This window comes from Sinohyriopsis cumingii, chromosome 19 (assembly GCF_028554795.1).
Source record: "Sinohyriopsis cumingii isolate HCF-2022 chromosome 19, ASM2855479v2, whole genome shotgun sequence".
Taxonomy (NCBI): domain Eukaryota; kingdom Metazoa; phylum Mollusca; class Bivalvia; order Unionida; family Unionidae; genus Sinohyriopsis; species Sinohyriopsis cumingii.
This window is the reverse complement of record NC_142979.1, coordinates 1,151,495-1,178,890: the sequence shown is the minus strand read 5'-3', so window position 1 is coordinate 1,178,890 and position 27,396 is coordinate 1,151,495. Positions and strand designations below refer to the sequence as shown.

General features: G+C 39.1%; 1 protein-coding gene across 2 annotated transcripts in view; it reads left to right on the top strand.

The window, feature by feature from the left end:
• The window catches only part of LOC149775036 (uncharacterized), a 79,780-nt gene that overhangs the window by 8,203 nt on the left and 44,181 nt on the right, over positions 1–27,396 (top strand). For both annotated transcript variants that reach the window (XM_089943132.1, XM_089943133.1), the window contains exons 2-7: positions 17,127–17,234; positions 20,994–21,120; positions 22,275–22,447; positions 22,824–22,963; positions 23,587–23,781; positions 25,550–25,624. In XM_089943132.1, the coding sequence (XP_089799258.1) occupies positions 17,127–17,234; positions 20,994–21,120; positions 22,275–22,447; positions 22,824–22,963; positions 23,587–23,781; positions 25,550–25,624 (818 nt within the window). The remainder of the gene's footprint in view (positions 1–17,126; positions 17,235–20,993; positions 21,121–22,274; positions 22,448–22,823; positions 22,964–23,586; positions 23,782–25,549; positions 25,625–27,396) is intronic.

Genomic DNA, 27,396 nt, shown 5'->3' with positions numbered 1-27,396 from the left:
ATTGAAGTAACTTACCATGTCGTTGACGAAGAAGAAACCAGTTTGGCTAGGAATCAAATGTTGGACATCACCGAGACCAGTATTTAAACTTCATTTCAAAAACGATACTGAATCATTACCTAAAGAACTGCAAGAGAAGATTTACAAGGATGTTTGGCAGGGACTTGCCAGAGTGAAATCTCAATGGGTGACTGTAAAACTTTTGTGCTGAGCAATTCACAAGAGGAAAGTGAAAAAAGTCAACCAGTGTGTTAGATTTCTTTGGGTCAAGTGTGCATTCGTCCTATTGTATTACACTAGACCGTTTACATCAAAAGAGTTCAGTGACATTCTTGGACGTTATCCTGCATGGCAGTGGCCAGAAATTTCTCAGTATGTGGATTACTTTTGCTCTAGGAGAAGATTGTGAATTGTACGGACTGACCTATTCATGGATACTTTGCTAGAGAACATTCGTGCCTTGCCTGTGGAGTTGAGAGAACGCATTTACCGAGAACTGATCAAAATACAAGTGAAACGCAAACGCAAAGTTATTCAACCGTTTTTAAATTATGCTCTGTTCCATAGTATAAGAAGACTGATTATGAGTGGATATTACATCAGGCACAAAGGTAAACGAGGCTATTGGTCACCACCCAAATGGATACTTCGCTAGAGAACATTCGTGCTTTGCCTGTGGAGTTGAGAGAACGCATTTACCGAGAGCTGGTCAAAATACAAGTGAAACGTAAATAACAATTGCATCGGTTACGTCACCAGATCTTTAACCACTGGTTCCTGAATGGTATAAGAGAACTGATTCGTCAGAAATTGTTTCAGTGGTCAGACCTTGTTAGCGAGTTAGTGAATGAACGAAATGTTCATCATTTTGATTACTTCGAGATTCACCTAGAGCAACGCATTGAGGAAGACGAGTTAAAGGATTACCAACATATGTTACGTGGAATCTACTTAGTAGAAGAGAAAACTTCTAATCGACGTTTGAACTGTAGGTTACAGTATTCTAGATTTCCTACTGGAGAACGAAGATGTCTGGGTAGAATGTACGTGTATTGCTTCCGAAAAAAAGAGAGCATAAAAACAGGAATCCATGGCACGGCTTATGTCACAAGTGATTGAACAGATTCCGTGGAAGGAACTCAATGACCATATTCAAACCGTGGATCATTACCATCGATTATTACAAGAACTGTATCCATTTAATTTGGGTCGACAAGTGATGTGTGTCTTAGTGACTTGTTTTCTGGGATTTCGTTTACCAGCTGATTCTTTGTGGACTCTTTACGAACAGTACTTACCATACCTCCATGGCCTTAAATGGTCACGAAAAACTCCTTTTGCTCAAAGCCTTGCGTTTTCATCTGGATACTTCTCGACCTCAACAGGAAGAAAAGATTCGTCAACTTTTAGCTACCCAAGACGTGTATGACGATGTGTGTGTAGCTTGTGACTTACATCCCCATTGGACAGATGTCCGTGCCTGGAAAGAATGGGATTTTGAGGCTTGGACCGAAGAAGTGGCCCAGTATGCACGAGAGTTGTTCAAGGCAAAAAGTTACTTTTCAACCCGTGTTAGTGACGGTGCCAGAAGAACCCGTCACCCAGGACGGGACTGTCGTGGACAGACCTGAAAGACCCTTTCGGGAGGACACTTGTGTGACCTTACCCCCTACTATAGAACTGGTTAGAACTTTACCCAAAATATGTTGTACAGACACTTTTGTTTATTCCACGTTAATGGTTATCATGTGCCTTTTATCCTTGTATTTAAGCCTTTGGCTTTTATGTATTTTTGTCTTTCGTATTCATGTTTGAAACATTCAATAAACGTGTTCTGAAAAAAGTATATAAACTCTTGTCTTGTTTGTTTTCGTGTCACAAGTGACATTCCTCACACTATTTTACCTCTGCTGTCTCTGCTCCCTCTTCCTCTACTGTCAAAGTCATCGACGAACACATAGATCGTGCCAGTTGGGAGGCTTTGTATCTTCGCCATCCCTTTAACATGCTCATTGCTGGACCTAGCGGTTCAGGCAAAACCGAATCGTCAAACGTTTGATCGAACATAAACATCATTTGATCGATAGGCCACCTCAGCGGATCGTGTGGTGTTACAAAGAGTGGCAATCGGCGTACAGCCTCTTGCGAGAAAGTCAAGGCGATTCCATCGTGTTTGTGGAAGGCATTCCTAAAGAAGACGATGGCATCGTCTCTGACTCCCGTCAAACCCATTTGGCCATTTTCGACGACAAGTTAGGAGAAGACGAAGAAGAAATTAAACTGTGGTTCACGCGCAAAGGGCATCACCGTAATGCCAGTGTCGTTTACTTCACCCAAAATTTGTTTCAACAAAGTAAAGCCCATCGCACCATCAGTCTCAATGCGCATTACGTGGTCTTGTTTAAAAGCCCTCGAGATAAATCGCAAGTGCAAGTCTTAGCCAAACAGTTAGGGACACCTTGGCTGACTCAGGCGTACGACGATGCCACTCAAACTCCACACGCCTATTTACTCGTCGATTTGAAACCTACGACTTCCGAGGATTTGCGATTTCGTACCCACTTGTTTCACCACTGGTGCCAAGACGGAGGGCCTGTCCTGTACACGTCTCCGTCCTCGACTTAATTTCACTCCACAAAAAAATCTATAAAAACCTCAGACCCTTTTCGTCTGTCTCACACAGTGTGAACATGACGTCCCTTCAGTCGCATCTTCCCGTCAAATTGATTCGTGCCTTGTATGGCATCAGTCGAGAAAAAATCCACAAATACGAGCTCGTGTCTTAGAAGCTAGTCTCAAAGAAGTCTTACGATGGTTCACGGTGACGGCACGTCAATTACTCCAAGGAATCATTCAGATTCCTCATCAAACCAAACGCTTTTTCGATCGAAACAAAGTCGCTTTGGTCCAACTGGGCGATCCCCGCATCGACACTCAAACCAAAAAACAAATCATTTTGAAACCTGGAGGGAGCGGTACTCTAGGAGGGGTCATCATTCGCTCTCTCTTAAGATGGGATCCTAATGCCCCCAAACTTCTCCCCAAGAAAAAAGTCAAACGAAGCCGCAAGAAGAAGAAAAAGACCAGGTCCCCAAGGAGAACTTCTCCAGTGGCGGGACCCTCCTCTGACCAGACACCACCACCCTGTTTGGTGCTCCTGAAGACTCAAAGATGCCACCCTCCAGAAAACCCCAAGGAAAGAAAAGGAAAGGACTACCATCACGTTTAGTCAAACATGGGGACATGTTATCTGTCCTGTCCAAAGCTTCTCCACCCCTACGAAAAAAACTCATTCAATCGGCCTCTAAAGAGGTCATCGATACCGTGTGCGAATGTTGTTTGAACGTCTTGAAAGGCACGATCCCTTTGTCCAAACACCAGAATCAACGCTTAGGCAAACATCGTCACGTTCTTCGCCAAATGGTTCAAAAGAAAATTCCCATTCGTCAAAAGAAGAAGATGTTGGTCCAACGTGGAGGTATTTTACCCCTCTTGTTAGGTCCCTTACTGAAAGGAGTCTTGGGAACCATGTTGGGAGGACTAGTGGGAGCAAGATAAAGAGGCTCGGAAGTCCCAAGATCTCAGAATTGACGCTTGACAACCCCAAGGAAGGACGAAAACTAGCTTTAGTGCCTTACAAACGATGGATGGAATACCATCGTTGGCAAGAACAACGCACCCCGCATTTACCTCCCAATCCCCATTTGAGCGAGATGTCCCACTTACAACACGAATTACAGTCCTTGATGGATCGCCAAGATTTGTCCGAAACGGAAAAATCGCAAAAGTACGGTCAACTCTTGCAACGACTGCAACTCTTTCACCAGAAAGCTTTAGACGAAACAGCTCTACCCACCCTGAAAGATTTTAAGACCTTGATGAAAAGTCCAGCACCATCACCAGTACCAGTACCACCACTACCAGTGACCAAGACAGAAAAAGGAGAAGAAGAAGAAGAAGAAGAAGAAGGGTTTCAAACTCCACCAGAAAAAGTACGCAAGTTAACAACACCACCTACCTCCAGAATTGGATGGATTAAAAAGATGATGGCCACCCCTTCTTTATCACAAGAAAAAAAGAAAGTGAAGACAGAAGTGAAGACAGAAGTGAAACAAGAACCGATATCCCCCGCTCAGACATCCTCCTCTTCAACACCTATTGCCGGTCGCACACGCAAATCATTGCAATCCAAGAAAATACCCCAAGAGAAAAAGAGTAGCATCTTCTAACAGTGGGTACCTTATTAACACACAAACACAAAAAAATGGAAAAAGTCTTAGCCAGCATTTACTACGATCCCTCCCATCCTGCAGGTTACGCAGGAGTTCAAAAATTGTATCGTGCTGCCAAAACGCGACTGAAAAGTCTCCGTTTACCTCAAGTGCAACGATGGTTACAAGAACAAGCTACCTACACTTTACACAAACCCATTCGACGCAAGTTTGCCAGAAGTCGCACCCGAGTGGAAGGCATCGATCATCAATGGCAAGCCGATTTAGCCGATGTCTCTCATTTGGCCAGCTATAATCGTGGCTACAAATATTTGTTTTGTGTCATCGACGTCTTTTCCAAATTTGCCTGGGTCGTGCCCTTGACTTCCAAATCGAGCAGCGAGTTAGTGCGAGCCCTGCAACGGGTGTTGAAACAAAGCGGTCGTCACCCTCTTCGATGGCAAACGGACAAAGGTACCGAATTTCTGAACCAAGCTTTCCAAAAAGAATTAAAGAAACGTGACATTCATTTTTTTACCACCGAGAATCCCGAAACGAAAGCCAGCATCGTGGAACGTTTTCAACGCACTTTGAAAGAACGCATGTGGAAATATTTTACGCATCACCACACTCTGAAGTACATCGACATCTTACCGCACCTGATGCAAGCGTACAACCAATCTTACCATCGAAGCATCGGACGTGCCCCGCAAGAAGTGACTTCCGACAACGAAGTGCTGATGTTTGAGCGCCTGTTTGGTACGTCCCCGACGAGGGCTGTCCCCAAGAAAAGTGGAGAGTTGACCATAGGAGATTGGGTGCGCATTGGCAAAACCAAACGCACTTTCGACAAAGGTTACTTACCTAACTGGACGACCGAATTGTTTCGTGTCACTGGACGAGTGCATGGCCGTCATCCTGTCGTCTATAAATTGGAAGACATGAACGGAGAAGTGCTCAAAGGAACGTTTTATTTGCCCGAGTTACAACGTGTCACCAAAAAAGAAGACGACGTGTACGACATCGAAAGCATTCTCGAACGCAGAACCCGTAAAGTAGGCAAACGACGTGTCAAAGAAGTCAAAGTACGTTGGAAAGGATATCCACCCAGTTTTGATTCTTGGATCGACGCTTCGCAAGTCATCGACTATAAAAAGAAGTGACCATCATGCCCTTTTACACAGACGCAGCTACGTCGACCACTCCTTCACTTAGTTCTTCTGTGCAAGATTTTCAAAAACAACCTTTGTGGGTGTGGTGTGGAAAACGTGTGCCTAAAACGCAAATCGTTTTTTACTGCCAAATCAATGTGGTGTATTGTGTCATCGGGGCAGCCATTGCCAATTTGAGTTTGCAACAAGGAGACAAACAATTGTGGACCATTTTATTGAGCAGTTGCATCGGTTATCTGCTTCCCAATCCCTCCCTGAAATTCTCTTCCAACGGGAACCACTTGAACCTTGTGTCCAGTGCCAGTGCCAGTCACGACTTCAACAACAACCACAACCAGAACTCCATTTTGGGCGGAGACACGCCTCTGACGTCCAGTAACCCCTCGGACAGCCACAGAACTCTGGAATTTTGAGTCACCAAAACCAATTTTACTTAACCTTACCCAGTGACAGTTCCTTGGAGGTGTTTCCCCACAACACGTTGTGCTGTTACACGGCCAAATTACCTCAGGCCATCCCCTTAGATCACGAAGCCCATTGGGAAGTGGCTTTGGTAGAAATGATTCACCCAACACAAATCAAAAACATCACTGAAGCTCAAAACACTTTTGACGTCGAAATTCTGGACCCAACAGTGCAGCAAACCATGACGGCCACTTCTCAACATAAATTACTTCCCAAGGCCCCAATACTCAGCAGTGACACTTCTCCTCCTCTTTACGTTTATCACTTTAAAATTAACTCAGGCCATTATTTTAGTGGTCAACATCTAGTGGAGGCCATCGCTGACAAATTCTATGCAGCATTTGACAAAGTTCTGACCGGACTAAAAAACGTGTCACCATTGAGTATCACAAACTGTCTCACCGTCTACTTGTCAAATTTGAAAGTGAGGAAAAAAGTATACGTATTAAATTTTGCCCTGGATTGTATGACATTTTGGGTGGAGACCTCAATATGGTCACGGATAAGCAGACCAAAAAGATTCACATAGCAGACATTGACAACAACGGGCATTTTGCGAGGTATTTTCGTTTCCCGGTAGAACTGAACCAGGGACTTAATTTGATCTTTGTGTAATCCGATGTGGTGGAGTACAACGTGGTGGGACACACCTCCGTGCCATTACTGCGTGTGATTCCTTTCAAAGTAAATTCTGCCACGGTCACTGACGAGGAAGGTGGAAACACTTATCACGTCCACCGCGAATTTGTACATCCTCATTATTTGCCTGTCAGCAAGTCGTATTTGGACACGGTCAACATTGCTATAAAAGGAGATCTGGGACAAAATATTCCATTCACCAAAGGAAAAGGCACGGTGAAACTCCATTTTCGAAAACGGTTCTCTAGCGACTCGTAAGTCATGTATCCAGTGTACCGAGGGGTTGCTCGACAGCGAGGACACGGTTTAGGAGATATGTTAAAATCCGCCTTTCGTTCGGTGGCTCCGGTGTTGAAACCGATGGTGACACGCGGATTGCACGCCTTGAAAGATGCGGCACTGACACAAGGCAAAGAATTTCTCCAAAATGTGATCATCGACAAACAAAACCCCAAAGAAGCCTTCATGAGGGCAGGTAAAAATGTCTTGCTGCAAACGGGTAAAGACCTTTTGGGCCGACGAGACACACCTATAAATGCCCTACACGCTACCGAGTCAGGCATTCAGCAAGGACAAGGCAGAAAGAGACGACGAATAAAACATCCTTTCACCAGACTTCACACGTCTAAAGCTAGAAAGGCCAAGAAAAGAAGAACCGTTCGAGACTTAGACGTTTCCGATTATTGAGACACAGCAACAACAAAAAAAATAATGGACCGAGAGTCTTGCGCCTGTTCCAAGTCGGAACTGGATCTGTTTGCCATGCCCCCCACCATGATGACCATGCAAGAATCCCAATGGGTTGAATTTCATCCCGTCTGCTCATTGACAGATTCCGCTCCCATCGAGTTTGAAATCAAGGGACAGCCCGAAGATTACATCGATCTGAATAGCAGTTACTTGTACTTGAAAATCAAAGTTCTAGATAAGGATGATGGTGCAGTAGAAGACACTGAGAATATAGCTCCCTTCAACAATTTCATGCATTCCTTGTTCAGCTCAGTGGACTTGTACTTGAATAACAAACTGGTCAGCAGCAGCATGGATACTTACCCTTACCGTGCCTACCTGGAAAATCTCTTGACGTACGGAATAGATGCCAAGAATACTCATCTCAATGCTTGTGTGCTATGGGAACCTGACGAAGCGACCAAGTTTGACGAAATAGATAAAGACAATGACGGCTTTGAGGAAAGACGAAGCAAAATCTTAAATAAGAAGAGTTTAGAACTGATGGATCGTTTGCATTTGGACATGTGGTTGCAAGAGAAATATTTGCTGAACGGGGTAAATGTCCGCTTGAGACTGAATCGTAGCAGTGCCGCTTTCCATTTGTTGGCTGATACTACTGCTGGCAATCCTAAAAGCAAAATCGAGGACGTCAAACTCTACGTACGACGCGTGGAAGTGTTACCAAAAGTGGGAAATGACATCAGTCAAACGTTGAGCAGAACGACCGCCAAGTATCCCATACGACGCGTGGAAGTGAAAACGTTCACCATTCCCGCTAGCCATCATTCCATGATCGAAGATCATCTGTTTCAAGGACAGTTACCCAAATGTTTAATCCTTGGTATGGTCCTGAATTCAGCCTTCAACGGAGCCTTCCATCAAAATCCTTTCAACTTTCAACACTTTAAGGTGAAGAAAATCGAAGTCAATCGCGATGGCAAGACCTTGTGTACCCGACCTTTCGAACCTAACTTTAGTGACACGAAGATGAATTACTTGAGATCGTACTTGTCCTTGTACGAAGCCACCGGCCAGTTCGGAACCAACACTAGTCACGGCATTACGTACGAAGATTACGCAGGAGGCTATGCTTTGTGGGCTTTCGATTTCACTCCAGACCAAGGCAGCGACGAGGGACATTTTCACCCTATAAAATCCGGCCAGATTCGTGTGGAACTTCAGGTTGCAGAACCACTGGACAAGACAGTGAACGTCATCGTGTATGCAGAATTCGATAATAGGATAGAAATCAAGAGTTTGAGAGAAGTCATTCTAGATTATTAGAAGCCATGGAAGACTGTTATCCCTCTTTACCTAGTGGAGAAACTTTGGAGATGGAATGTGAGGAGACCGTGGAAGGAGAATCCCAAGACAAAGACGAAGAAGTTGTCATGATGAAGTCGAGATGGCCAGAAAAAGAAGCCCATTTAGTCTCCTGTTTTGCCAAACACTTGGCCGAAAAAATGACGGAATTGATCAAGAAAAATTGCTATGGATGTCAAAACGATCATCCCAGTCAAATTCAACACGATAAATGCCTGACGTTAAGTCAAGAAGAAAAATTAGACGAATATCTGGACGAGGCTTGGAGTCTCATCTCGGACGAAGACGTGTGGCACCAGTGGTATAAAGACATGCGTGAACATTCTTGTCCACCATTAACCACTCAAGAGATCCATCGTATCGAAGCTCTCCTGAATCAGAGTGAGGAAACAGAACGAATAACCGTTTATTCGTCAGACATTTTCAAGCAAAAAGTCAGGATCGAATTGACGACTTATTATTACCTGTGAAGAAGAAAACAACACAAATGGATACCTGGGAACTTTATTACCTTTTGAACCACAGTTCGTATACGTCTTCTTGGAATCCTGTCGTCTGTGCTAAAGATGAACTCCCTCATCGCAAACCTCAAGACCATCTAGCTTACGTGATCAACACGGACGACAGTCATCTCCCAGGAACCCACTGGGTAGCCGTTTACTTTCCTCAAGAAGGATGTGTGGAATATTTCGATTCGTACGGATTGCCCCCTTTGGAAGACGATATCATCGACTTTATGAGAGGAAATGCTCAGACCACCCGATTCAATAATGCGAAATTACAAGGCACAGATTCCTTCGTGTGTGGACAATATTGTGTGTATTGTGTGCATCATCGCAGCCTGGGCTATTCCTTAGAACATTTAGTGACTCATTTTGATCATCGTTCTTCTTCTAGAAACGATGTGAAAATAGATAGATGGTTTTGTGACCACTATGCTTATCTTTTGTCTCAAGCTAGGAAACGTAGTGTCCATCAATGGCCTAATGACTTCCAACAGTGGAAATCACAATTTCATTCACAACGTTGTCAGGCCTGTTTAAAGTAGAGTATGAATTGAAAAAAAAAATGTAAAATGTTTGTCATTTTAAAAAAATGTTTGATGTTATATGGTTGGATTATTGTTAAAAAATGTTAGAGTTGTTGGTTAGTGTTAAGTGATTTTTGAATAAAAAAATGTTGTGTTTTGAAAAAAAAATGCCTTTGTCTTTTGTTTGGCTATAAGAATGTTTGATTCATGCTCTTTGACTTCTTACTATCCCTCTCATGACACTCATTGAAAGTTGCGGCTCGAAAACCGTGGAGGGATGTTTTCCTTCACGTCCGCGCTTTGACTTTAAGAACCGGGTTGTTTCCAGTCTAACCATCCATTGTCGACTCATCCTCATACGAAGATGTGCTCCAAACTAGCTAAGCTAAACGAAGCCTACGTGAATTTGCATAGGGTCAGACACAGTCTGATACCGAAGCCAGAAGAGATAGAGAATGTGAGAATGTTAAAAGTTACTGAAGACATGATAGAAGAGCTCTTCAGAGAAGAAGTGAACAGGAAGAAAGAAGAATGGACAGAGAAGTACAGACTTCAGAGACAGCAGCAGCAACAGCAACAACAACAACAACAACAGCAGCAGCAGCAGCAGCAACCTGAACCTGACAGAGGCTTTGTCGATTGTCGTATTGACACCAAAGAGTTCTTCTTCTCTTTCCGAAGAAGCAGACCTATCGCCAGAAAGTCTATCCTCAGAGGACATCGCTTTCTTAGAAACTAAATACTCTAGAAAAGAAATAACCATCGATTTGCCAATGTGTGTAGGTAGAGTAGTGTGAATATAAACACTGACTCTTTTTTCATATTGTGAGTGTATGTGCTTATGTATAAGATTGTGTGTTTGTAAGTGCTCACGTACGTTGGTATGGATAGTCGATTAAGATCATGTCTTTTCTTTTGGTGTTTGAGGTGTGGGGAGAGTAGATTTGGGGTTTGATTGCTTTGCGTATGTGAATAGTATATTGAAGTGATTAATGAAAAAATATTTTTAGAATAGGAATGGGTAGTATAAAAAAGTGAGTGAGTGTTTCTTTTAGGTCCGCGCGTTGTTTTTTTGGTCATGATCTAGGTAAGATCAATTTTATGTTTTTTAGGGGGATGTTTTCCATCACGTCCGCACTTTTAGTATAAATTGAAACTCGTCGGCAGTCCAGCTAACCTTGTTGATTGATCAACACCAGAATGAACACCAGACTAGCGAAACTGTTGGAACTTCATGTGCATCTGGAATATGCCAGGCGCCTGTTGAACGAACTGGCCGCGGAAGCCATTGTGGAAGAGGGAAGGATGAAAGAGGAGGAGAGAAGAAACAAAGAAGAGGAGGAGAGAAGATGCAAAGAAGAGGCGGAGAGAAGATAAAAAGAAGAGGAGGAAAAGGAGAGAAGAAATTTCAGAATCCCAGAGACAGAAAATTGGGATTCTGAAGCTATTTATCCTCCCTCTGCTCTCTCCCCAAAAAAAGTAAAAAGCAACTGGGGAACAAGATGTGTATGTGGCGCCAGGCCTGGAAGGTGCCATCATTAACCAGGTGTCCATGAAGTTCAAAAAATAAAAACAGCCCTTTTCAGGGCTACCCAATACTCTAGAAAAGAAATAACCATCAATTTGCCAATGTGTGTAGGTAGAGTAGTGTGAATATAAACACTGACTCTTTTTTCATAATGTGAGTGTATGTGTTTGTGTGTTTGTGTTTGTAACGGATCAAGTAAGTTTGTGTGAATAGTAGATTATGGGTTGGTTTATTGTTTCTTAGCGTATGTAGAGAGCATAGTTTGGGTTTTATTATATGAAATGAGAAAGTAGGGGATGTTTTCCTTCACGTCCGCGCGTTGTTTGGTCATGATCTAGGTAATATTAATTTTATGTCTTGGGGGATGTTTTCCTTCACGTCCGCGCTTTAACTATAAGAACCTACAAAGTTCGTCGTTCGCACCATTCTACAGAATAATCTAGACAAGATGACGCAAGTGACTGATTCATTTAATCAATTGAGGCATATCTATTTCTGGATGATAGATGCAGAATATGCTATAGAAAGGATACAAAAGGAATGGGAGTATGAAGATAAAGAACACTTGGTAACCAGTCAAGTCGAACGTCTAAAGGCCGCCAGGCAAATAATAGAAGGAATGATAGAAGATGAAGTCAACAAATCAAGAGGATTTATTGACCCACCTTATGTCAGAGTGGGGAGTTTGAAGGAAGCACTGGATTATGTCATCCAAGTTCGGTGCTTCCTAGAACATATAGTGTATTGGACGGAGTTGTCGTATGTGAAGAGGGGGCTGGACAGGTTGAAAAAAGGAGAAGAAATAATGAAACAAGTGATGACTGAAGAGGTGAAAAAGATAAAAGAAAAATGGAGTCAAGAAAGACAGGATAAGGAAACAATAAAGAAGAAAGAGGCCTTTGACAAAGTCAATCAAAATTGGATCAAGATACAAGAGAAGTTCAGGGCTATGGGTCACCCAGACTGGTTACCAGAAAAAGAAAAGAGGAAGAACAAAGGAATTTGGGGAAAGATTAGGGGCTGGATGAGGAAATGGAGGAAATAGAAGAAGAAGCAGAAGAAAGCCAAAGGCCCTTTTCAGGGCCACCCACATTTCTCGAAAAGAGATAGCCTTTCGATTGCCTACCCCTTTTTTAAAAAATTTAAAAAAAAAAAATCCCATGTTCAATTTCCTTTGTCGCTCAACAGTCCCACGATTTTTCTCCATGTTAATTTCCCTTGTCGCTCAACAGTCCCACGATTTTTTCTCCATGTTAATTTCCCTTGTCGCCAGATTGTCCCACGATTTTTCTCCCATGTTAATTTTCCCTTGTCGCCAGATTGTCCCAAGGGGTTCTGTAATGCTAATTCCCATTGTCGCTAGGGTATCCCCATATACTACCGTCCGACTATACCCAGAATCATTTATGCAAACGTAGCGAAATCTTTTTTTTCCCGGTATTACAGGTTACACCAGTTGCTGTCGATATAGATAGGACAATAATTCTGTTTGGCGTGCCAGCCATAGTTGCCGTAGTCGAGATCTCAGTAAAGCCAAGGCCATGGATCGAAAGCACAAATGACATATACAACAATAAACATATGTTTATATTTTGCGAGGGAAAGAGTTTTCTTGGCGATTTCATCTTGCAGCTGTTGTTCCGCTTCAGTTATTTTATAACGTCGATGACCTGAAGGATCACGAGGGCCCACTAAAGTTCTTCGATTAATACTGTCAACGCGCAGGCATAGTAAGGTCCACAACAATAATAATGTTCAACTTGGACCAGAGAAGAGAAGCTTCTCTGGATGTGCCAGTAAGCTGCACTTTGGACATGATTCCAAGACGCATGTTTGAATGAAACTTCTCAACTTCGTTGATTGGCATGTATACCTTTGGGATAATTACCCGATAATCTTGGAATCAATAGAGAGCTCCTTTGCGACTTTTCCTCTGGAATTTGGACTCGTTGACGAGCATGTATGGCAGCGGTGGTTTTCCTCGTCAGCTACCACACATGCGACTTCGGCCCGCCTGTCCCGTGAATGAATCTTGGTATGTAACTGCGCTAATGTTGCTCGGAGCTGTTTCACGGTCAACCGTGGCTCATGTGGAGGAAGTCCTAATAGCGCATGTACACTCGCCTTTCCTGTAAATCTTGGTATCCTTATTCCAAGGTCTCACGCAGATTGCTTGAGTTGATTCACAGTCGGCATGACCTTATGTAGTAAAAACATCTCATTGCTTGTTTACCATTGAATCATTTCGTAGTATCAAGATCAACAGTCTTTTTTATCCTAAATATTATTTTTCATTGTCTTTTTCACTGATGATATTGTGTATCTTTTCCATATTCGGGTTGGCAAGACTACTCCACCACTTGCGGTTCCAACACGGAAAGCAAACAAGGGTGATTTACAATATTCACCATGACATGATCTTTTGCGAAGTTTGCATGTTCCAATGCATATGCCTTTGCTTCTATTACCTCCTACTGCCATCATATTTGTCCATATACATGCTGATTATTTTCTTTCAAAGAAATACTCATCTATGTTCTCAAACGATGGTGTGCGTACCTTGATGTATATCCTGTCCTCTGATTCAGGCAGAATAGAGGGTTGTGGAGTATACTGCATTGGAGAGGATTTGATCGTACGGCCATTAAAAGAAAATTACTTTTCACCCAAACAAACTTTCTCATCAGGCTACAGAAACTGCGGATTACTGTGGAATATATTTTGTTACTGAAATATAATTCTCTTAAAGCACGCATTTGACCAGCACACACTGGCCAGTACAAAGTATTACACCAAGCCATACACAAACGAGTTAATGTTCGCTTCAAAGTATCAAAAGAAGAGGCGACCTTCTTGATTCTTGGATCTATTTGCAAATAATTAACAGATAAGGGCTATTCTTTGATTGTTGATCGGCGAGGGAGCAATTTTCCCGCTACAAACTTTCTCTTGTATATCTTTCTCGAGACTTGCCGTTTCTTCAGCTTAAAAGCAACCGAAACGTAAATAGGGATTTGTCGCTAAAGAATAAAGTTTACATACTCATCTATGTTCTCAAACGATGATGTGCATAACTTCATGCATATCCTGTCCTCTGATTCAGACAGCATAGAGGGTTGTGGAGTATACTGCATTGGATAGGATTTGCCCATGGCGATATCATTGACAAAGTTGGTAAGCATGCCAATATATTTTGTCATGATGATAAGATAAGACTGAACAATTGAAAACCATATATGTATGTGTTACATTCAGATATTTTCGAAAAGGACAAGACACATCGATACATTTAAGATCGGTATTACTAATATTTTTGAACTACAAACCAATACATAGACATATGTTTCCTATGCCGTATCAAACGAGTTCTTCCCTCAATCTCTACATTACACGTGGACTAGATTTTTAATATTCATTGGGATACTTTTTTGGCAAGAAAACTCTATACAATAGTGTTATGTTTTCTGCTCTTTTTCTCTACTTAACAGTCGCAGAAAATGTAAATAAACATGTACTTTCCTGAATGTACCCCAGCGATGAAGAAGTCTCTAGACTTTGTAACAAGATGGAATTCTTTAAAGTTTGCATCAAGCCAAAACATCGGCTACTCTCCGTGCTACGTCTGTTTGTGGGTTTTAGCATCAGATTTGCTAAACAAAGTCGTTTCCTTAGTAATAATAATAGATAATTTGAATATTCCTCCACTTCAACTTGCTCGTTAAAAAGTATTTAAACCAATATTCCGCAGACCACATTTTTAAAACTATGAAGTTGAAATTGATATTGGTGGTTAAGTTTGGAATTTTATAAGATTTAAATTGTGGAATGTCTCCTTTCCATGTCATCATTGCTGTAGCTGGAAACGATATCTACAGATTCAGAAGTTTTCTTTCTTCGGTTTCTTGAATCTCTTTGCTTAAGGTCGTTGCGCCCATAATTCAGCACTTTGTGGCATTTAGCAAGTTCATTTGACGTTCAGGTGTTGTAGCCGTAGATCCTGTCCGTTAGGTTAATTATCTTTGGTCTTGACAGGACTCCATGAGTCTTTTTTACTTTGCTTGGACTTTGTAAACTTTCAGTAGAATATTTTAAGGACGTACGTACTCTTTCTCTTTCTCTCTCTCTCTCTTTCTCTCTCTCTCTAGTTTGATGTCACACTGCACATGCACACCAGCTTCATCTGAGAACTCATAGTCAAACATCCAGTCCAAAATGCTGTTGTGAACCTAGCTAACTCTAATTTCTCGGCAGCAGATACCGTGAAAAACGCATAAACTGCAACTTACGGTACTCCCCATTGTCCTCTTTGGCAAACGCAGCCATTTTCACCGGATATACCTATATTTCTTAAAATTACAAACGGATGCTGACATTTTTGAATAATTTGAAATGTGTAGCAATAACTCATTCCGATATTTATTTGTTGGTTTGTTAATATTTGTAGCTGTAAAAGTAGTTCCAGACTTAGTGTGCTATACAGACATTTTAGGTGTGCGGTACGGAACTTTTAGATGCGCGATACGGAATCACCGACTTAACAAATGTATCGAACGCCATATCAATCATGCTAGATTAAATGGGTATGAAATAAATAGACAAAAATACACACTATATATGTTTGATCGTATTCTGCGAGTAATCATTTTATCCGGAACCTCATCCGTTATCCCTGGTGATACAACATTGAACTCTACATACATAAAGGAATGGTCGTAATATGCTCTGATGTCCACAAATTGCTAAGTGCACGCAAACTCGACCCCGTCCCCGTCCCCAAAGGAATTGGCAGAGCATGAAGCGGGTAAAATATCTTGATGATTTAGAACACTTCTTTTTTCGAAATAACAATATATTGATTGTATTTAATGATTATCAGTCAATGAATAAATTGATAGTTAGGTAGAGAGATAGATTGATAGATTAATAAATAAATCAATCAAAAACAATTATTCAAGAAAAAGTTTGCGATAAGTACATAATTTGAGGACAATACGGTTATTTTCGACCTTTTTCGTTTGTCTGCAGACAATACTTAATATTCAGTGTCCTTAAGACACTTGGGAGGTCTTAATTTAAGTAATTTTATTATTTTATTTATTTATTTATTTATTACATCAGTCAACTATTATGCAGAATCAGTACAGTACCGTTTCAAGAATATGTATAGGCTTCAGTTTTCAATTCATCTACCCAAACGTTTGTTTATATTTGAAATCTTTCTATTATATTTGCAATCATTTGAGACTAACCCTTTGTTTGGTCTGCCTAAGTGTGCAGACATTTGGACCTCTTTCGACCTGCTCATTCATGTCAACGTCCACTGACGACTATGCGGTCAATAAAGGAATCATAAACACATTTGAATCGAGTAAAAATGAGCTTGATAATCAAAATATTAAAATTAAAATAAAAAATAGAACGCATATGTATATTTCAAGTTATTCCAATGAACTTCCATTTTACCATTTTATGCCTTTTCCTTTACTCCTTTGCATAAATTGAGTTGGATGCATACATTTTGATTTGTACATATACACACGGAAGTACAACCCAAATTGCAGTTTTAATGGATTCTTTTTCTATGAGTGTGGTAAATGACGAGACATCAGTTACAATGTGAACCCTTCTTTCCGTCTGTTTCGTTGATCAGTCTGCAACAGCTTTGTTAGTTTTTTTCCCTGATTGTTTTTAATGGCTTTCGGTCTCGTTTACATATACATAGATTGCTATAAGATTTTCAAATAAATCCTGGTTCAAACGTTTTGAGGTCCGGATCCCCACTTTCGGTGCGATATGCCAAATATGTCGCAGGAAAGATTTTGAATTTTGTCATTTTACAGTCTGATACAGTAGTTTACTAAGTTTTTAATTGTTTTCTCTCTCTTTGATATAGATTTCGACAAAGTTACTGTCTCACCCTCTCCATTTTGAGTGGTTACATGTGATATCTTGCAGGAAAGATATTAAATTTAAGTACTTAACGATCTGATGCAATGCGTAAGATTCTTTTACTGTTCTCTATATAGATATGTACAAAGTTCCTGCTGTGAAGCTACCCAGCGTGGACCAGATCCAGGATTTATCCAGGTCCCTTGGTCTACAGTGCTCAGTCGAGGAAATTGAGGACTACAGAGGTACGTTTGTTTTTAACAGATCCATTAAAGTCAATAACAACAGACCCATATTTATCATACCAACTTGGTCCAAACGTCTTGAAAAACATGCCCGTGACACTTTTATGTCGTATTTAGCATCCTATAACTTAATTCACCAAAACCAATCGTGGTTAAAACAAACTACTCCTGCGAGACAGTCTTGGTCTGCATGATGAATAAATAGATCACTGCATTAAATCAAGGAAAATTAGTTGAATCCGTACTAGCTGATCTTAGAAAAGAGTTTGCCCTTGCTGGTCAGGATATTCCCATCAATAAATTGAACTTATATCAACGTAATAATTCCGCGATTGATTGGTTTACATTATATCTACCAACCATCTGAATATAATCAGATCTCCGCTGTCCTACTTGAAGATCTAAGGACAACTCCATAAGGGTCATGTTCTGGTCACCTTTGAATTAGCCAATGATAATGCAGCTTCGAAAGTCTGAAAGTGAATCAAATCGTCCGGTACACATTCATGGTCTTCATCGACACTGCTCAGTCTCCAAAGGCAATGATATAAGTCTTCATCTGATTGGTTGACAATATTAGCGATTATGGTAATAACATAGGTTACCAGAACATGACCCCTAAGCGGTCGCTGTCAGATCTTTATTTATAACAGTGGATACCTGATTTTAGTCAGATTGATCTACTGAAGACATCGCAATGTGTCAAAATAAATGAAGAACTAATTTCATCTGGAGTACCACATAGATCAATCCTTGGACCGCAAATGTTTCTCTTTATCATAAATGATCTGCCTCTAAAAATAACCAAATGTATTTCATCTACCGAACTGTATGCAGATAACACTCTATCAGATTTGAGACAGCTAATATCAGACTTATAGGGCGTATCCTCATGTCGTCTTCCTTAGATTAGATTCCTGGTTTAAATAAATGGCAATAAAGGAAACACAACCAAAGCTTAAGTATTAACGATTACTACCCAGCAAAAGAAAGATAAATTGGAAAAGAACAATTTGAGTCTCAAGTTAATTGAAATTTATCTGCAAATGGTTGCTCATGGCAAAAGTCTTGGAGTAATGATCGACACCAATTTGCAATGGATTGAATATACTCAAGTCATATATTATGAAGTCAATTCAAGTCTGTGGTTATTACTCAGGTGTTACGACTCTATGGTCTTAAACTACGTAACAGAAAGAAGCAAAACCAACAAGTTTAGTAAAATCAACAAATACTTAATTCTCTAAGTAATAAAGTGAAAATTAAAGAGGAACTTACAGTATTAGGAATAAAATCCCAAATAATTCTAAATATTCTATCACATGTCCAAAGTATAGAATGTTCCGAATAAATTCCAATAATTTTGAATGTGCTGAAGTACCAATAGTCTTGATGTATCACAATGATATAATCCAGAATGTGTTTGAATGAGTCCTAAATAATCCCTAAGAGTGTTTTAGTTCAAAAAGTCTATAAGCACTATCTAATTCCACTGAATACTTTAATTAAATGGTTCCTTTTAAATTATATCTGAAAACAACTAAAAGTGATTTATTAGAAAAATTGTGTTTACCACAACCTTATTTAAAACTCCAAGACAATAAATGACCGGGATGTGTGTCACAAGTCTTCCAGAACATTCTGAATGTTTGAATAAGGCTAGACCATGAAATGAGATATCAGTAAACATTTTATTTCTAACTTACAAACGTGACATAAATAAGGTACACACACAACTCGATCCTCAATCATGGACAAATGTCAAGTACGCGATACAAATTAAATATACATAACACAAGAGGAAGAAATCTCTGTTAAACATGCATAAGTTAATATATTTCAAAGCTATCTAAAATCTTACCTAAACTGCTTTAATGTTATTTAGGAAAACACTTTTGGTAAGAATTTTTAAATTATTTCGCTTGCAAAAAAGAGTGCATACTCTTCATAGATAATGCTGGACATCCAAATACAGCAAATAATGTTAAATATTAATATCAAGGAAAAGATCATTTTTGCGAAAGACTAAACTTATTTACAGAGTTGCAAGCAATATACTTCGTTATAACTCAAGGAACTAGTGCATGCTAGAAAACGAGGCATACGAGTACCATTTAAAATCAAGTCAAGCTAGCTGTTTTCCATTCCAAAACCAAAACATGAACTCTTATAGAAGAGTCTTCAATATTCGGAGCCACTATTTTGGATGAAAATCCAAAAGAAAATAAGAGAAAGTGAAAATATAAATGCATTTCATTGTAATCTAATTAATTGGATAAAACGCGGAACCAGTTTGATTTTATAAAGATATTACAAGTTCATAGTATCAAGTTTCAAACCTTTCTTTTTGCTCCCTTACTGTTTTGATACTTTATTTACTTAGCTGGAGCATTATAAAATATTCTGTTAATTAAGTTCGTATCTAAATATAGATCAGTATTATTGTTTTCCTTTTTATTTTTTATTTCTATTTTTCCGATAGTACGAATTAAGAGTTGTGTGTGCTTTGTGCAATGTAATACGTATAAATATGCAAATATTAAAATTACAACAAGTATTATTTCAATAGAATTAATGTTGTCACCCTCTTTAAATAAAGTCAGTTGTATTATTATCATTATTATTATTATTATTATTATTACGTTCTTAATTTGTATTATGTATGGGACCATGTTTAAATGGTAACTGGTATATAGGACACAATGACAGTATCCACATATTTGTACTAATATTTGACCTACTCACTGAAACACTTCACGAACAATCTTGAACTCTGAAGTTATCATGTTAGATTCCAATCCACTACCCCTAGCACTTATAAAATTGTTGGAAGCTTGGAATAAGAAACGATAACTCGAGTTATTAAGACGGGTGCTTGATACTGTAAATGTCATGACAAAAATCTATCTCAACACTTTACCCAGATGCAAAATTAGCAAGATATGGTACATAATTGTATGATAATTGAAAATCAGAACCACAGGTCATGTTTTTATCTTCTCCCCCTTCATCATCTCTCTCTCTCTCTCTCTCTCTCTCTCTCTCTCTCTCTCTCTCTTTGTTAACAACTCTCTGATTTCGCTCATATACTAACCTGGGAAGGACGGACGGTAGAATGAGAAATTTATAAGCCATATATATTTGTTTTGAGCCTAAATGTCTGTATTCTGGTATTCGTTCTATGCAAATCAAGGAACAAAAACTAAACTATTTAATCTACACCCAATGGGATTCTAGTTAATCTACATCCAATGGGATTCTATTTAATCTACATCCAATGGGATTCTATTTAATCTACATCCAATGGGATTCTATTAAATCTACATCCAATGGGATTCTATTTAATCTACATCCAATGGGATTCTATTAAATCTACATCCAATGCGATTCTATTCAATCTACATCCAATGGGATTCTAGTTTATATTTGTTCATCCTTCTTGTGCATGCCATTCTCTGCTCTCCAATATTCATCTCTATTTCTTTCCATGGTGATGATGGCGATCTTATCGCCACCCTGACAATACTACTGACTACTGTTGCGGCTCATGCTATTACTACTACTTCTGCTACTTATTATTATTATTATATTATTATTACTATATTATTATTATTATTATTATTATTATTATTATTATTATTATTATTATTATTATCATCATCATCATCATATTATTATTATTATTATTATTATTATTATTATTATTATATTTATTATTATTATCATATTATATTATTATTATTATTATTATTATTACAGAGCATATGAAAGGGCTGACTGAGTCGTACGATAGAGTGAGTAGATTGGAAGGACCCTCATTGCCAGTGAAGTATCCCCGAACTCCAGGCTATCGACCCAGTCCTCAGGACAACAAATGCAATGCTTGGTAAGGCGAAGGACAGAGGTGAAAGAACACCAATTTACGGCTATGAAACGATTGCGAGGTTAAATTTTCACTTTCTGTATGTACGTGTTTTAGAATTCATTGATTCTGTATCTGAAGCATACGACGCATAACCACATTCAAGGCTATACTCAACCAGGTTATGCCTAGTTCATTGGATATAATAGTATATACTGGCAACACAAACATAGGACATAACATAATCCCAAACTCTCCATACAAACAAACCATGATATATGACCTTCAATGTATGGTAATGTTCAGAGTGACAAGAGTAACGCGTGTTCTTTCAGTCTCTTATTATTTTTGTATGCCACCATAAGGCAGTGTTATTGTCCACTCGTCTATCGCTTCCAAATTTCATGTATGCACAATAATCCCAATTATCCACCATTTAGAGTTACCAGTCACAGCGGATGATTTGCATCTGGGGTAAGAAAGAACCTATCAATTTCGGGGTTAAAATGTCACATGTCAAGGTCACAGTGACTGAATGAAGGGAAATGGTTCCTGCACAATAACTTGGTTTTACCACCACCTACCCATCTACAGTTACCAAACGTTCTGGATGGCTTGAACTTGGGGTAAGGAAGACCCTTGTTAATTTAATCTGGGGGTCCAAAAGGCCAAAGGTCTTGTCACTGCGACTGAATCAAAATGGTTTCCGCATAAGAACATTAGTTTTACCTCATACATGTTCAGAACTTGTGGAACGCTTGTACTTGAGATGACGATGGAGTTTATTGATCTTGGGGCCAAAATATCGGAGGCCAAGGTCTTCGTGACTGCATGAAGAAACTGTGCCTCCTCACAACAACATTATTCCTACAGTACAGACCTGAAACAAACTTTGGGAACGGTTTACAATTGGAGTAAAGAAGACGTTGTTTGATTTTGAGGCAAAAGTTCATGGGTCAACTTCATTGTACCTGAAAGAAGAAGAGTGATTTCTGCAAAAAGTTTGAATTATCTACATAGAGGATTATTCAACAGTCGGCTGGAATGAGCTTTGCCATTCATAGTATTCTTTTCCTTCCACGGAAAGTTATTGAAGAAAAATGAACCCTTTTCAATATCATTCAGAGGCAATGAAGATGAAATAAAAACCAAAAAAGTGTTTGTTTTCTTTTTTTAAGGTACTGGCGTTGTGACATCAAAGGAGCAGAAAACGGAAAACTGTCAGGAAAAACAGTAGCCATAAAGGATACTGTGGCTGTGGCCGGCATCCCAATGATGACTGGGTCCAAACTTTTAGAGGGTTACGTTCCAGAATTTGATGCAACCGTCGTGACGAGAATACTGGACGCTGGTAGGAGCTATTTTTGCGTCTTCCTTCTTATTGAATAACCCATTAGGGAACCCGAATCCCTTAACTTTGATGTTCCTTGATGTGAAGTTGATAGTGGATTGGTGTGAACAAGGTGACGCAGAAAAGACATACAATTATTTCTTGGAATTGATTTGATGGATTGAGAAATAAGAAATATTTTAACAAATAATTTGGTGTAGAAATTTAATGACATGTATGATCTCTGATCCTGGTGGTTGAATGACATGACCATTACATATTGCATTCTTTAATTCCGTTAGTATTTTGAAATTCAAGATTGCGTTAGTGGATACATGCAATTCTTGCCATTATTAAATATCGCAAATCACTTGATTGAATCAATTTTGAATTGTAGGCGGCAGAATTATAGGTAAAACAAACTGTGAAGACCTGTGCTTGAGCGGTGCAAGTTTCACCAATGTCACTGGTCCGACATTGAATCCTCATGATCCTACCAGAACATCTGGCGGTTCCAGCTCCGGAAGCGCTGTAGCTGTACGTATACGCGTCATACCTTAAACTAAATAAAGGTTACGTTAAAATGAACTGGAGTAGTCATAAACTGCTGGTCAGGAATTACATTTTTGTTCTCTATAAAGGGAAACAAATTCCAATTTTATAATCAAATATGGACATGATGTATCACCAAATTTCCATGTTCCTCATAAACAGGTCCCAATGTGTCAAAGTTATGAAGAATGTATTAAGCCTTGTCAGGTTTTTTTGGAGGGGGAGTAAATTTTGAACGTTTAGAATTCATTAATTAAGCAGACTGAAATGCGCAGTATCAAAAGAGAAAGGCGTGATTCATGCGGCAGACGTAGGTATGCTTTTGGATAGTTCGGCACTAGGTTACAAACGTAAAGCCACTTTTGAAATCTGCATATAAGTATCAGAATGACAATGATTTGAATGAACAACTGAAAAAGTTAGATAAATAACTGAGAAAGGTTATCAGGATCAGGCAGTCTTACGATAGTGAATGATCATTATGGAATGTTCTTAATTAGCAATAGTTTAATAGTAAAATGTTATGTGAGGTGAAGCTTAGTTCATGCCATATTCTTCTTCCTTTATGTATAGCGGGTGTATTTTCCCATTATGTTTTGATCACCCAGGTTGCTAATAGAGAGGCAGATATGGCAATAGGGAGTAACCAGGGAGGTTCCATTCCCTCTAGCTGGTGTGGATTGGTTGGATTAAAGCCGACCTTTGGACTGGTTCCCTATACCGGAGCTTCATCGATTGAGACAACCATCGATCATCTGGGACCTATTGCCAAGTCTGTTGAAGACTGCGCTTTGCTTCTTGAGGTAAGTAGGCTATTGTTGCTCAGCTCGAATCGGCGAAGATCGTGTGCAAAAAAGGCAGATCGCACCATTTTTATCAATTAACAATGTTTTGTGCTAGATACCTTCAATTGCTAAATATTTTCCATAGTGTATTGAACTGAACTGTTGTAAAACATGAGAGGAGAATGCAGTCTGAAAATCATTTACTTAGAGGAAAACTTAGAATATTGAGTTAAAATGACAATATTAAAATCTCGTGGCAAAAAACATGTGTCAAAGTTGTATTTATTAACCTTGTTATCAAAGAGAAACACTGCACAAGAGAAGAAATATATGTGATACTTAGAAACCAAGAGGTCAAATATTTAATTATAAATTAATGTTTCGTTCCTGTCTCAGCATAGAAAATCAGTACATTATAAACAAACTATATAACACCCGAAAATTTAGAAGTGATTTTGTAAATTAATAAAAGGTGAATTCTACTCATGCTCCTTAGTCAGCTGATACAAATAAAATGCAAATCCTTTTCAAGTTCCTTAGTCAGCTGATATGAATAAAATGCAAATCCTATTCAAGGTCCTTACTCAGATGATACAAATAAAATATGAATCCTGTTAAAGTTCTTACTCAGCTGATACGAATAAAATATGAATCCTATTTAAGTTCCTTAGTCAGCTGATACGAATAAAATATGAATCCTATTTAAGTTCCTTAGTCAGCTGATACGAATAAAATATGAATCCTATTTAAGTTCCTTAGTCAGCTGATATGAATAAAATATGAATCCTATTAAGTTCCTTACTCAGCTGATATGAATAAAATATGAATCCTATTAAAGTTCCTTACTCAGCTGATATGAATAAAATATGAATCCTATTAAAGTTCCTTACTCAGCTGATATTAATAAAACGTGAATCCCATTCAAGTTCCTTAGTCAGCTGATACAAATAAAATGCAAATCCTATTCAAGTTCCTTACTCAGCTGATACGAATAAAACGTGAATCCTATTCAAGTTCCTTACTCAGCTGATATGAATAAAATGCAAATCCTATTCAAGTTCCTTACTCAGCTGATATGAATAAAATATGAATCCTATTCAAGTTCCTTACTCAGCTGATATGAATAAAATGCAAATCCTATTCAAGTTCCTTAGTCAGATGATACGAATAAAATATGAATCCTGTTCAAATTCCTTACTCAGCTGATATGAATAAAATGCAAATCCTATTCAAGTTCCTTAGTCAGATGATACGAATAAAATATGAATCCTATTCAAGTTCCTTACTCAGCTGATATGAATAAAATTCAAATCCTATTCAAGTTCCTTAGTCAGCTGATATGAATAAAATGCAAATCCTATTCAAATGTTTTTGTCAGATGATACGAATAAAATGTGAATCCTATTCAAGTTCTTTAGTCAGCTGATATGAATATAATGAGAGAGCTATTGAAGTTCCTTAGTCAGCTGATTTGAATAAAACGTGAATCCTATTCAAGTTCTTTAGTTAACTGATACCCAATACAAACTGCATTAGGATATAACTGGACAAAGACCCGGCAAAGCTATCGGGTCATGATGAAACCTTTTGTTTCCTCGACCTGCTATGTCCATTTCTTGACTCCGTTGGCGAACTAGAATGCATTTTAGCCTTTTTATGCAGAACTCCCATCTCCTGGATAAATCACAGTTTCAGAATCATTAAGATAGCCCTAACTGGAGTTTGTGAACTTTCATAAACTCTCGGTGACAGTAATGTAGCTGCAACAATTATGTATTTTCTACAGGTAATTGCCGGCTTTGACGAGGGCAACGATCCAAGACAGCATCCAGCTATCATAGTTCCAGAATATTCCAAACTGGTCAGTATAAAAATTATCAAAATGATCGTGTTTCGTGTACTTAAAATATAATATTTTTATGATTTATCATGCTTGTTGTGACATGTAGTAATTCCGGGTTTAACATATATGTATGTATGTATGTATGTATGTATGTATGTATGTATGTATGTATGTATGTATGTATGCATGTATGTGTTATCTATGCATTTATTTCCTCTCTCAGGAGGTTCACTACAGTCAAACATAGTATTTATCATCAAATATAGGACTTGAATTCAGTAATACACTGTCTTGATGTGTCATCGGGAAAGGTAATTATCTCTTATTTCTTCCAGTAGTATGGTAATGGAGAGTTGAGATCGTTAATCAATTTTCGGTTCCCAGGCCCGAAACTGCCTCAGGCAACATATAAGTTGATCATTATTAGAGAACTGCAATAGCCTTTTATATATTGCTATTAGGAACCACACAGTGTGATAAATATAGTATTATAAAGAATTCACGTATGCGGCTAATACGGAAATTAAATTTCCAGATCCATTGTGTGTTTGTAACGTCACAAAAAAGATTTAATCTTTATTTAGCTTGAATGGATCATATCGATTTATCAGAGAGTTCCAAAAGATGCTATGTAATTTTTCAAAGACGTTTCCTGAACATCTTGAAAAAATTAAACAAGGGGTTGTTGATGCCATGGTAGACTCGAACTTTGTAATAGAACATGTGATTAAGAATACTGTAAATCACACTTGCTCACATTATATGGTGCTTGATCATGTCTTTGGTATAGTATCGGAGTCAAGTCGTGTAATCGTCCATGTGGAGCTGTGTCCGAGTAATATCGATTGCAATGGCGAAGACTTTCCAAAGTACACTTCACGGAAAAGCGGACGATGTTGTCAAGTATCCAAGAAATGTTGTTTACTAAAACGTTTATTTGTAAATTAGCAGTTAGACAATGTTTTTCTGTTATTAAAAGGTATGATGACCGTGAATCAGCTTAAGCAACCGCGCGAGAGCGTGGAATAGGGATTCCAAGCAGTATGGGAAAATCAGAAATACTTGTAATATTAAGATTCACAGATGAACTACTGCCGGTTGCCAACAGTGGCTTTACACCAGCTCAAACAATCCTCGCGGTAAGGTGAAATAAAGACACAGAGAGGCACAAGAAAAGCCGTTATACTTGCGAACCGCATTAAACTGAGACAACTTCGCGAAAGAGCAGCACAGTTTTATAGACTTCTTCATGTGCCAGGTGGGCCTTGTGGCTGATGCTGAGGAGATACCCCGCCGCCGCCGTATCACAGTTACAATTGTCGCTGATGCTGCTTCGCAAGCACAACGAGGCCATGTTCCAGAGTTTACAATGCACAGGCGGCCTCGTGTTTTCTCACCTGCAAAGGAGTTCACCCATACGAATTCATGAGCGACGCGGAGAAGTTTCCTCAGACTCGCTTGCCGTCAGTTCAAGGTAATTTCGAAAAAGACTACATCTATGGAAACAAAGTCTAGTCAGTGTATGATTGTTAATACCCTGGTGACTATTACGATATGTACCTGTACACGGATGTGTTGCTCTACGCTGATGTGTTCAAGACATTTCATGATACAGTCATGCACGTGTAGAAGCTCGATCCCGCGTATTACTTAACCTAGCATGCATTACTCTCAAAAACCAATTTGAGTTGGAACTGTTGAATGAAATCGTCCAACTTTGTTTATTGTGCGTGTTACCCGTGGATGGATTTCCATGGCGAGTAACCCTTTCGCCTGAGCAAACAATCCGC